This window comes from Diadema antillarum, unplaced genomic scaffold (genome assembly GCF_040938485.1).
Source record: "Diadema antillarum isolate AM-2024a unplaced genomic scaffold, OU_Dant_1.0 scf00000036, whole genome shotgun sequence".
In the NCBI taxonomy this organism is placed as follows: domain Eukaryota; kingdom Metazoa; phylum Echinodermata; class Echinoidea; order Diadematoida; family Diadematidae; genus Diadema; species Diadema antillarum.
Window position 1 is genome coordinate 2513498 of NW_027270925.1, and position 13161 is coordinate 2526658.

Sequence of the window (13161 nt, forward strand, 5' to 3'; positions counted from 1 at the left end):
GAATAAAAAAAAAAAAAAAAAATTATGCTGCAGGTCTGTGTAATGTCTCTTTATAATGTATATTTACACACAATTATACATTCATATGTACATACATACATACATACACACATACATATACATACATGCATACACACACAAATATACATATATATATATATATATATATATAACATACAGATAAAGACATACACATGCATACATATTGCTGATATATCATTTAGCATGTAATTACAAGGAACGCATTAGACGGAGTTTCAAGCTATATGATGTTACCAAATATGGTAAAGTTTATTGTTTGCATGTCTGCTATACATAATAAGATCTGTGAAGAATAACACTCTGAATGTCAAAAACATGCAGAAAACCACACACATGAGATCTGTAATGTCGACAGCTTCTTATCATTACCATTATTCTCGGGCAAATGCAATGCCCCAAAACAATAAAACTGAATAAAAAATAAATAAAAAATCTAGTCCGATCAGATAGCAATATCCACACTTGACCATGTCTGAGAATATTATGTCAACACATGAAGAGAATTCTTAATTTCAACTTCATGCATCTTGATATAAATATTCAGACTATTTGCAGGTTCCCATACCAAATTCATGTCCACTGCATGGCTATCGACAGTCATACAGGCTAGCTATTCCACGACACAAAAGGTCTGTCTGATATAAAGGGCCGAGTTGGAGAAAGCACCAACACATTTCCACATTTCTTCACCAATCACATATTACAGAAAAGTACAATTAAATGACAAGTTGTTTTTCTGTTGTTCTTTTTTTTTTTGTCTGAAAGCCAAGTCAGTGAAAGAAGTATACCTATACCTTGCACAAATGCACTGCAAGACAGAAAGAACATGAACTTTATATAGTGGTCAAAATGGTAGTTCGCCAAAACTGGCGCACCTGGTCACATGACTGTTTTGTCACCTAAGGGGGACCGCCCCAAAGGCACCACTCATGAATATTTATGTCGCCATGCTCTTATGCTAGATAAACAGTGTATACAACCGTACTATCTTCCTGCATAATTTTGCTGGCGGGAGTGTGTGTGCATTTGTCTTAAATTCAATTACTTGCAAAACACAAAGTGTAACAGATCAAGACACATCCCACTGTATGGTTAAATGCCGAGTGCAGTGGGTAAAAATCATCCAAAACTACACATAATCAACGAACCTATTGAAGCAAATTAAGAAATTGAGAACTGTTTAATGATGCTTGAGAATTTTTGAATACACACCGAAGAGTTCAAGTGATTTGTTTGAGGCAAGCAATCACATAAGAGTACTCTGGAACAGCAGGGCCCTATTTCATAAAAAGTTGATATGATAGCAACTCTTGCTGGAATGGCAATTGTCATAGTAACGACAAGAATCCAGCTTCCTGATTGGCTGTTGCCATTGGAAGTTGCCATTCCAGCAAGAGTTGCCATCCTAACTTCTTTTATGAAATGGGGCCCAGAACACACCTATTTTCTCAAACACAGTTGCAGGTTTAAACACAGTTTAGGATAGTACACCACTGAACTCTGAAGTACACACTTAGTTCCAGCTTTCCACAGATGGATTTTACATCGGTTATGTTTGAAGAAGTGTCTGTGTGGAATGGACAACTCAACCATGAAAAAAAAAAAAAAAAAAAGACATGTAAGTGTGTGAGCCAAGATTAGAGTTAAATTCAATTAAACCCCACCAGCCACAGACATTACATTTTGAAAGAGAGAGCAAAAAAAAAAAAAAAAAAAGGACATTCCATGGTATGGATGCAAGACATCGAAAGAATGAAGTAGTGTCTCAATATCACTGACCTTGCATATAAAGGCCTCAATTTTTTCTTTCTTTCTGTGTGTTTTTTTTTTTCTTTTTGTGCAAGCAAAAACACTCCTCTCATAGCTTGTTTGATGATTGGGTCAGTATCTCCAGAACATCTGAACATGTTAAGTGCCTATCTGGTCATAATAAAAGTGATATATTTCAAATCTTCAGCACCCAAGATTATAAAACACTGAAATCAGGAAAGGAGACATATGAACACCAACATTGACATCGGATGAAAATGTGGTCAATCATTTCAATACTCTCATAACTTTTATTCAGCCATGAAATATGAGCTTTGCATCTTGAGGTATGGCATCACACTATATACTCTGGCAATAACAATTTACACCTCAAAGACTAAACTGTGTTTTCAAAACTTACTCATAGAACTATCCCACACGCAACATAATATATGCATATAGAAAGAAATGTACACATTTTACTTCAGTTTGATTTGTTTCACCTACATTTATCTCATCATTTTCACAATAAAAATTGCACCAAATGCTGAAATGCATTTCTCAATACTTGGTAAATCTGACTTGATGTCAAAAGATATGCCTCTATCTATCATGCATTTTATTTCCACTATTATTAGTTTCATATGTGTACACCAGCTGTCATTGTAATTTGTTTGTTCCCCCTCTTATCTTACCAGATAAGTCACTAACTCTACTCTGACCTCTGAACTCTACTCTGACCTTTGGTCCTTGACTTTTACATCAGCAATTCCACAATTTTATCATCAATCATTCATCTTTTTATTGGTTATCATATCATAAGTTGTTGTTGTTGTTTTTTATTCCATTTGTGTGTTATTTTTCTTCTTATGAGCTTGTGTCAGAAAATGTACAGATATCCTGTTATTCCGTACTCGGTGTCAGCTCAGTACTCGATCCTCGACATCCACGATCGGACTATGATTCATCCAGGACCACTCGAATTCTAATAACTTTTCTGTCCACTTGTCCTTGAACTTACTTTAATTTGCATTCAAAAATCCTTCAATGCTCCCAAAATATTTGGAATACCACTTTTCTCCTTCCTCAGATTTCTCTCGCTTCAATAACTATCTATGCATGCACCAAAAAAATTGGCCTATTTTCATCGAAAATTTCCTGAGGTATTGTGAGCCCTATGAAATTTCAGACTTTGACCGCGCTTACCACATGGTCCCAGAATTTCACTCGCTCTTCTCAGAATAATCTTCTATGCACGCACACCACGATATATATTTAGCTAGAGACGTCTTCCTACGCTAACTCTGCAAACTAGAAATCATTCTGCAAGAATGGTTGAAAGAGCGAGAATTCTCCTGTGGCACCACTGCACATGTGTTGCAATGGCATCATTTTAAGATAAGAGGTACAAAATTTTTTCACTAATAATTCTCCGCACGAAGAAGCATTTAGGAAAATGCCCAAAGGCAGTGAAATGCAGCAAATAATTCAGCAAACTTTTAAGAATCTTTCCATTAATTTTCAACAAAAGAGATACATTGTAAAACCAAATTTTTTTGTGTGTGTGCATGAAAATTTCGCAAGGATCCACGATTTGTGAAAGTAAAATGTGCGCAAAAGTTTTTTGTCTATCTACACAATGCACTGAATGCCAGTGCCGATTTGGGAAAGTTTCATGCGCGTAAAAGACCATTGGCTAAAATTCATGAAAGTTTCATACCGCGAATGTCTCTAGTCTTACAGTTTATCCCTGACTTGGCTAAAAAAAAGCCCAATTTTCCAGAAAAAAAATTCACAATCACTGCCGTTTGATGGATATGCATCTATAGGAGTAACAAAACACATCATCAAGGCAATACAAAAGCCATAGCAGCATTGGCACATACCATTTGTACACCTTTTTTTTTTTCTATCTTGACAACCAACTGCATGTCCGTACACACAGCCCAATCATCGTTCATGTCATGATTCATTTCTGCTGATTCTGCACTGATTAGATTAAACACTTGGGGAATAAAATAAATGAGAACAAAATGAGCAAAGCTCTCGATGTAAGGTGCCAGATGTAAAGACTGCCACAATAAACAGCCGCTGTCAAACTGTCCAATAAACGAGGAATCCAAGACCTTCACAGATCACCTGCTATTGACAGGAATAAACATGAGATGTTACTTACAATGAAGACTATGCGGTGAAAGCAGAGTTTGCCGGGGCTTCAGAGCCCACAGTATTGCAAATCAGCGATGAACCATGTAGCGGTACATAAAATGTTGAATGACACACCAGTTAGGAGTCTCAATATTCAATTCCACATGTGATAAAGAGCCGTACAATGTAAAGAATACAATACACACATTGGGAGACAACATTTGCAAATGTAAGACTGCATCCTAATGTTTATAAACAAATGAATCAAGTGCCCCCATCACACTAAATTCACTAGTATATATCATATACATTGAATATACATTATAAGCAGCCTGGCCTTCTGTTCACCAGTAAGCCAATTGTCTCACATGGCAAAATTTACATATGAACACAGAATCTACTTTAAAAACACTTTTTTCTTTTTCTTCTTTTTGTTTTCTTTTAAAGCTAGATGAGACTGTCCACTGTCATGTAAACATTCACTTTATATACAAGATTAGCTTGAAAACAATCTGACAAGCAAAGAGGAACCTACAGGCATTCGATATTGTAAGATACCCTGTGAAAATACTGCATAAGGTGAAAATGCATTTCATTTTGGTGGTTTGAGTGCCTAGCAAAGTGTGGGGAGTTAGAGGTGGATGAACTCTGTCATTACTGAAGGCGGCGGCTCTGTTTGGTGTAGAAATGTTTGGTTCTCAAGAGGTGCACACACAACGTTTGCTCCTTGTAGCACTAGCAAGCTCGCTAGCGGACATACCGTTACTCGTACTATTATGTTTGTGTGGCAGCGACAGCATACAGTGCGATACTATCATGTACTACAGTACATTGTACATGGTACATTTAGACAGCGCGTAGCGGTGATCGCTAGCTGAGCGCGGAGCGTAAAACTGAGAAAATCACTAGCACTTCCGCATTTTATCCTCGTCCAAGTTTATTTGAATAAAAGAAAGCCGATATACCGTAACCTTAGTTTTTTTAACCAGAGAAATTGACTAACCATGAAACTTAGGTAGGCACCCGCCTCTAACCAGAGTTTTTCTCAGGTTATTTATGCAACAGGGCCCAGGCAAACTTATCGACAGTGCAGCTTTTTTCTCCCCAAAATCTTTTGCAAGTACAAGTCTGCGATGAAATTGGCGCTGTGAGCAGTCAGGTTCATCCCATAACGAATAACCATTTTAGCTGCTTTCATGTCTCTTACTGCAATTGGGAAAAAAATCTATTAAGAGTCTCTTGGACTTTTAAAGTTTCATGTTTCCACCAAATACTGACATTGGTTGCCACCGCACACGCCTGTCTGAAATGGTGATGTCACTGCCGTACAACTCTCCCACGTCTCGGTACACAAAAATGTTATCGAAATCACAGTTTTGGTCAATAGTTTTAGCTACTACAACCCTTCTTCATCCTTAGAGTTATCATTGCCATATTGTTACAGTACATAATTGTAACATTTCGATGTGAATGGTAAACAATTCATCCCCACTGATTTGCATGGATTAAACCTGCATGGATGAAACTTGCAAAAAATTTTGCGAGGGGCAATATTTGCAAAAGTAAAATGCACACATATTTTTTTTTTTTCTAGCCAATGCATTGAATGCCAGAACAATGTGGTACACAAAACATGGTTGGCCATTCGCCAAAGGTTTCATGGCGCGAATGTTTCTCGTTGTACAGCAGTTTATTCAGAACATTCCTGCAGGTAAGCAAACAGCAGCTCAACTAGGCCAATGTCATGTCTGACTGTGCCACTCCAACAAAACCAGCCACTGGGCAGTGAGTTAGCTTAGTCGGTAGTGCATCTGCCTCATGATCTAAAGGACTCCAGTTCAATTCCCGGGTCCCACTTAGCAACGTTGTGTGTAATCATACCGTCCCCTTGGATAGGGCATAAAATGGAGGTCCCGTGTGTGATAGAGTCATAGCTCATACACGGAAAAGATCCTGCTTCATTTACTCATCGAAAAGAGCAGGGTGTTTAACCCGGTGAAGTGGTCCCGCCTCGCATCCACCTGGACCCCATGGAAGACTACCTATTGCAGCTGAATATGGGCTTTCCAGCCATCATCTCAGATGGAAATGAAACAAAAACTGTCCATCTGTCCAATTTCGATGAGAGTTCTTTTTGCTGGATTTAGGCTAATGCAATGGCACACACCAACTGTTCCTTGTGCCGCTGGGAATAAACCAGAATCACTTCACTTCAGGATTTGGGTTATCATCAGCTTTTTTCACAGAATGAACTCCCTTTAGAGTATTTCTTACTGTTCAGTATTTACATTTCATGTAGCTTACTCCGTCAGTCAATGTCTCTTTTATAGTTCACTCTAGAAGATGTCACACCTTTCCAGGTTCATCTGACAACAGGTCAGACATTTTGTATACACAGTTCAGATTTATGAAAATATGCATTTGTTTGAGAAGCTAGTAAAAAAAATTAGCTATAATGAATACAAGCAAGAGATATTGCTTGCACAGAGCATAGGTATATATTCATGTATTACATTGCAGAATTTTGACTGCATTTTATCTCACGTTCAATGCTTTTCATTCTATGTGATGTGAACTCTCATGCAGGAGATAATCATTTCCAAAGTTTCCAAAAGTAGGTTGTTTTGCTATCACAACAGTTAAACATGAGGGTTTATTTTAAAAAACGCATGGGTACTACCAAGCAAACAACCAGCAAATTACAAAATCTATTCGAGTGAAACTGATAAGAAATGACCACACCTCAAGACGATGGACTGAAACATGTTGGCGCAAATCATGCCCATGTTCGCATCATCACACACTACAGTCTTTGGCATAACATCAGTACCCTCCTGGCTCTTTTCTAGAAGTCAATCTTTAGATTATAGGTTTAAACGCAAATACACAAACACAAAATACAGCATGTTATGTTAGTATGGTATGAAATGAAAGGATTATACTGAGAACTAGCATTCATGTATTACAGACACAGCCCAGTCCATTCTCTGGAATTTTGTGTGCATCAAAATACTGCATGGACGTACATGGACGTAGAACCTTTGAAATCTGCCACCAAGATATAGGGACATACACATTGAAGGGTAAGAGAGTCGTACAAAATGAAAGCATGCATCTGTGTTGTCACACATCCACAGTGAAAGATGATTTAAGCTGGAAATATGCACTCCTTTGAAATTTGAAGCGTACCCCTTCTCTGCTGCTGACTATCTGCCTGAGCCTTACTGCAAACAGCATACATTGTAATTCTTCAAGTGCCCAATTCTACAAAACACTTTCTAACCTTGGTAGGGGGAGGCCAAGATTTTAAGTGATTTGACATTTTTACTCTAATCAACTTGTAGCACAAAGATAGGACAAACGTACAAACAATCTGACTGAATCTATATATCTATAGTGAATATATGTGTTTGCATGTATGGCACATACAGCAAACAGATTTCTAAGACACACTCTAATGTCAAAACACTTATCTGATCTCACCTACTGACGTAGCAGGAGATGGGCTTACCGCGGTATCTGTAAAGCGTTTCCATGGATACGGCACTTAATTGCACTGACAGAAAGCTGCTTTGTAGGTCTTCTGCTAACTCCTGCTGAGAATGATTGGGCTACTTTCCATAATTGGAAAAGCCAGAGCAAGGACAATTGGGTTTGCCCTGAAGCATCTTGTGCCTTGCACGTTTATCACGGCACCTCAAAGCAGTAGAAGATGAAAGCAGGTGAGAGGGATTAATGGCAATGTTGACGTGGTACTGGTCTCGCATGCTGGTGATGCCACATTCAGCAGAGAAGCGAGCTTGAATCCATCTACATTGCCCTTTAAACTAAGAAGAGTATACTCAAGGAAAAAACAAAAATGCCCCCCCCCCCCTAAAAAAAAAAAAAACCAACAAACAAACAAACAAAAACACTCCTCACAATTTCAATGGGTTTTAATTCATAGATAGACGTACACCAAGCTTTTCACTTAAATTATTGCAAATATCATCAATATGACTGAAATACCCAGTGAGCGTATACTTGGCAATGCCAAATGGTTGACATAGTAACCTAGTCACATGGTAAGAGGGCCCCAGGGTGTTGATCAACCAAGTGAGTGAATAGTTGTATTGTAGTAGGAAAGAAATGACACCCCAAAAAGTGGCATTTCCTACTACAAGTCCCACTGATATATTCTTGCGTGTCAGCAGAGATTGTGTGAGAGGGCTGGCCAAACGGATGGGGGTTGCCATGGCAATTCACATATTCTGCCAGTTCATGAGAGGGGAGCTGCCCTCAAGCCGGCGACTGACGGTAGCTTGGACGGCGTGGGCGAGCCAGAGTTTGTGGAGCTCACCGTAGCACTCCCTGCTGAGGTGGAGGGGGTTCCCACGCCTACAGACACAGACAGAAAGCATAAAAAGAGATATACAATCTGCGCTTTGAGATTCTGCAAACAAGTTAGTCTTGCTTGATCATTTCCTTTCACTTCTACTCGGACAGTGTTGTGATCTGAAATGTGATTTTCTTTATTACCACTTTGGGAGAGACTATGCAGTCACCAGAACAAATCGTCAGTCCAATGCCAAAAGGCCCTTAACACATAGACTTTGTACAGAGTTAAGGGCCTTTTGGCATTGAACCGACGAAATAAACAGGGTGGGTGAATATTCCTCTCTCTCTCGATTACGACAGAAAACTGACGTTCATTGCACAACAGCCGTGATTCTGAAACGTTCAGCTCTTGGGCATTGGTATTATGATATGATAACAATAGCACCAGCTGTTTCTGGTCACGTATATCTCCTTTATCTTCCCAGTGCTGCATTGTTCATTACTACTAACTGTTTGGTCCTGTCCTTCCATCCTAAAATACAAAATCAAAATAAACTAGATATGGAATTTGTCAACAGCACTGACAAATTAGGTGATCCGATTTTTCGAAAATCAATGATTTGAGTCCTGATCCCAATAGGCATGACCATACAGGTTTCATCTGTGTTTAGGGACATTGGCCGTGTGATGTTTGGATTCTCAATTAGAAAAGGGAGTCAGGTCTGCCATCTTTGGTACCATATTCCGTATACACTGTAACGAAGATACAGAATGAAGGATATTTGACCATTGACCCCACTTTGCACAGCCAAGATGGCATCTGAGCAAAAAGTAGTTATTTTGTGAAATGATCCTTGTAACATGGTCTTTGCATATTCAAAATATGGAAAATATTATACATGTATTCACCAAGATACAGGATGAAACATTTATGACCTTTGACCCTTATTTACCTACCCAAGATAGTGTTCGATCAAGTAGTTGTTAGTTTATAAAATAATGTACGTGACATGAGCTAAACATGTGCAAAATATGGGGGTAATAGGGAATGTCTTTCTTGAGTTATTGCAAAGAAAGTTGCAAAAAGAAAGAAATATGAAAATACATCGAAGCTAAACTTTAATTCTAGCAAAGTTTTTCGACATGATTTCGACGTCGTATGAAAAAACGGAGGACTTAAACGATAGCGCAAAGTCTCAGCTACAACATATTAAAATCTGGGAGAAATTCACGGAAGGGTAAGTGAGCTAGTGCTCGATAAAGACAATCATGTCAATTTTCACATCTAGAAAAATTCCCTCCCATAGAGATAACACGTCATAACGAAGATACACAAAGAAGTACATATGACCTCTGACCCCATTTTGCACAGATAAGATGGCATCTGAGCAAAAAGTGGTTAATTTGTGAAATGATTCTTGTAACATGGTCTTTGCGTGTGCAAAATATTGGAAAGATAGGACATGCATTCACTAAGATACAGGATAAAACATTTATGACCTTTGACCCTAATTTACATACCCAAGATGGTGTCCGATCAAGTAGTTGCTATTTTATGAAATAATGTACGTGACATGAACTATTTGTAAACGTGCAAAATATGGTGGAGATAAGGTATGTTTTTCTTGAGTTATTGCAAAGAAAGTTGCAAAACGAAAGGAATATGAAAATATATCAAAGATAAGCTTTAATTTCAACCAAGTTTTTGGACGTGATGCCGACACCGTATGAAAAAATAAAGGGCACACTTCCGATAGATCAAAGTCTCAGCTACAACATATTAAAATCTGGGAGAAATTCACCGAAGCATAAGTGAGCTAGCGCTCGAAAAAGACAGTCATGTCAATTTTCATTTCCAGAAAAACTGCACTCCCATAGAGATAACACGTAAACTAGTCAAAGTTGACAAGATTACTTTCAATCCATTTTTACAAGGTGATGCCGTCATCCAATCAAAATGCTGTTATGACATTAATGAAAGAGCATTTAATAAGCTACAACATACTGAAATCTGGGTGAAAATTGGCAAAGGATAAGTGAGATACACTCGAGTGAACTTGAAATTTGATGACATCATTTTGAAAATTTACTTTTTTTATTTCATTAATAAATTTGATATCTTTTAATCATTTTTCCAGCATCGCCAACCAATGAAATGACATGTACAACTCATTAGCTTTCAGAATATGTAAAGAAAATTGGGGGTCACCGTCCATCCTGAAGAGTAAAATCGGATCTAAAATTGGCGGTTTTTTGGCATAGTTGCACTGTATATCGCCATTGACACGCGCGCGGAATTTCAACTTTGACGGGCCCGTATGACGTCATATTGAGTCGGATTGACTTGACTTGGTAGAAATATTCCTTGACATTTCAGACATCCGATCAAAGTAAAAAAACAGGAAATTTCTATTGCATATGAGCTGTGCGTGTGTATATGCGCGCGCGTACGTTCAATTTTTTCAATTTTTCATAAAATACTCCAAATGGTCTGAAACGTGTGCAAAAAAATTTTGAGCTCGATTGGAGCATACAAATATTTCAACGCGCGCGTATGCGCACGTTTTAAGGGTATAGATGAATTTTGAAAACATGAGTACAATCAGCTTGACTTGAACTACAGTTGAACCTCTCTTATCCGGCCTCCCTTTATCCGGATCTCTCTATTATACGGACGCAATCTCGCCGTGATCTTTTTTTTAATAATTACGGGAGGAAAGGGGGATTCCCAACTCCTTGAGAACTCCTACACAAACACACATGAATTACATATACTTGATACATTTCTTAATAATTATTTAGGTAAATCATCCCAAGAATTTATAAAAGGAAATGGTTTCATTCTTGCAAACACAAACCTCTATTTTGGGGTCTGTTACTGAGTGTAACAATGAAAAGGTTGCAGTATACACATTACTACATGTGGTACTACAATGGGCTACATCAGTACATGTGTATGTATATATATGTACGTGTATAAAGCATCGAGTCTCCCGTATCCGGCCAAATCCCTTATCCTGATGAGCCCCGGTCCCGGCTTGCCCGGATAAGAGAGGTTCAACTGTATATGTGACGTAAATTTCATTGAAAAATTCCATTCCATTAATGAGATATGAATGAGAATGTGTTTTCATATAATGACGTCATAGTGACGTCAAGGTCGACTGATCACAATGATTTTACTAGATCTGTCGTCTTTGTGACACGATACATATATGGTATAAGTTTGACATTCATAGGCAATGCACTTTCTGAGCTAACCTCTACACAAATTTTGCGGAGAAATAAAGAAGAAGAAAAACAAAGAATCAGTACAGATACAGAAGGTGATCCGAGAGGATACTCGGATCACCTAATTATTGAGTTGACTTGTTACTTATTGAAAATTTCCAATCTTCACATTAAAGGAAACCAAACGTCCAAATACATTATGTGGATTGAATGAAAGCAACGATACTAGCAGAACACATCGGTGAAAGTTTGAGGAAAATCGGACAATTGATTAAAAAGCTATGAACTTGTAGTTTCGGTGCCGTAATTGCTGGATAAGGATACTACTACACTCCATGACATCAGTATGGACAACAATATAAAGAAAATATAAAGGAAATGTAACATATTTTCACTTTTCTAGCATAATGAAAGAGCGCTTGACTTACCTCTTTCAGGAAGCAGGGGGAATGATATTACCCTTAATGCAAGTTAGCAACAAGTCGATGGAATCTGTACTTTCATGAAAAATAATATTTTGTGGAATTCTCCTTATATTTTCTGTATATTTATGTCCATGATAACATCATGGAGTGTAGTAGTCTCCTTTAATATCCAGCAATGTCAGCACCAAAAGTTTTGAATTGATAGCCAAATTTTCCTCAAATTTTCACCAATGTGTTCTACTATTATTATTGCTTGCACTCAATCCACATTTATAATTGGGCTTTGGTTTCTTTACGGATGCAGAAACAGCATAACTATTGCTGATCACAATTCCCTCAGATTCAAGGTGCAACCAATGAGGGACTGGTACATAAGAGCGCTCACTCACCTGAGACCAGGGTCCGGTTCTCCATACTCGTCTAGGTAGGGCGGGGTGTAGGAGCATCCACGATTCCTTCCCGACATCAATAGCAGATTGCACTCCCTCACCCTGCAAGCCCACAAAAACAATCATCATTCTTTTCTCTTTTTTCTTAAACGACTCTATTCAATATCACAACGGTAGAACTTCAAGTACCCTTGTCTTGTCATTAATACCATCTTCAAAGCCAGACGTAACATGTGAGGGTGAAGAGATGCAATCAGTCAAAGAGAGCCTACCGGAGGCTGACGGATGAAAAGAAGGTAACGTGATAAGTGCACTACAGTGTGTAGTGTGTAGTACACTACACACCCAGGATTCTCCTCCTTCAGTAATGCCTCTAGCATCCACTCACATGGAGAGAAAAGAATGCAGTCACGTAAATTCCAGACCTCTAAGAGGTACTTTTCGTTGTTGTTGCTGACATCCATGATTAATTCTATTCCAAATGCCTTAGAGCTACATAAAGTGCAGAAATAAGAAAATGGAAAAAAAAAAACACATAGAAACATACCCATCATTTCACTTGTGTCATTTTGTTTTGTTTTGTCTTTTCTTTAGACCATCACCTCTGAGATTCCCAACTTTATATTTTTCTAAGTATTCTTTCAATTGACTTTCTCAGGTTTTCTTGTTGAGGCAAATAATTTTTTTTTTTTTTCAACCTACTGAGTTGATAGAAATGTCAATCAGAATGTACAAAAGGGCCAGAAGTTCCTATGACAAGAGCTTCAGTGAAAACAAGATAGTCTATCAAATGGATATTTCCCGCATCTCAAAATATAGGCTGCAGCCTGAAAACTGACATTCCTGTGACTATCATCATG

General features: G+C 38.1%; 1 protein-coding gene across 1 annotated transcript in view; it reads right to left on the reverse strand.

The window, feature by feature from the left end:
* Positions 1-7820: 7820 nt before the first annotated feature.
* The window catches only part of LOC139708240 (E3 ubiquitin-protein ligase UBR2-like), a gene marked incomplete at its 5' end in the record, with an annotated part of 50123 nt that continues 44782 nt past the window's right edge, over positions 7821-13161 (reverse strand). Inside the window, 2 exons of the mRNA XM_071620213.1 lie at positions 7821-8316; positions 12302-12403. Of these exons, the coding sequence (XP_071476314.1) occupies positions 8181-8316; positions 12302-12403 (238 nt within the window). The remainder of the gene's footprint in view (positions 8317-12301; positions 12404-13161) is intronic.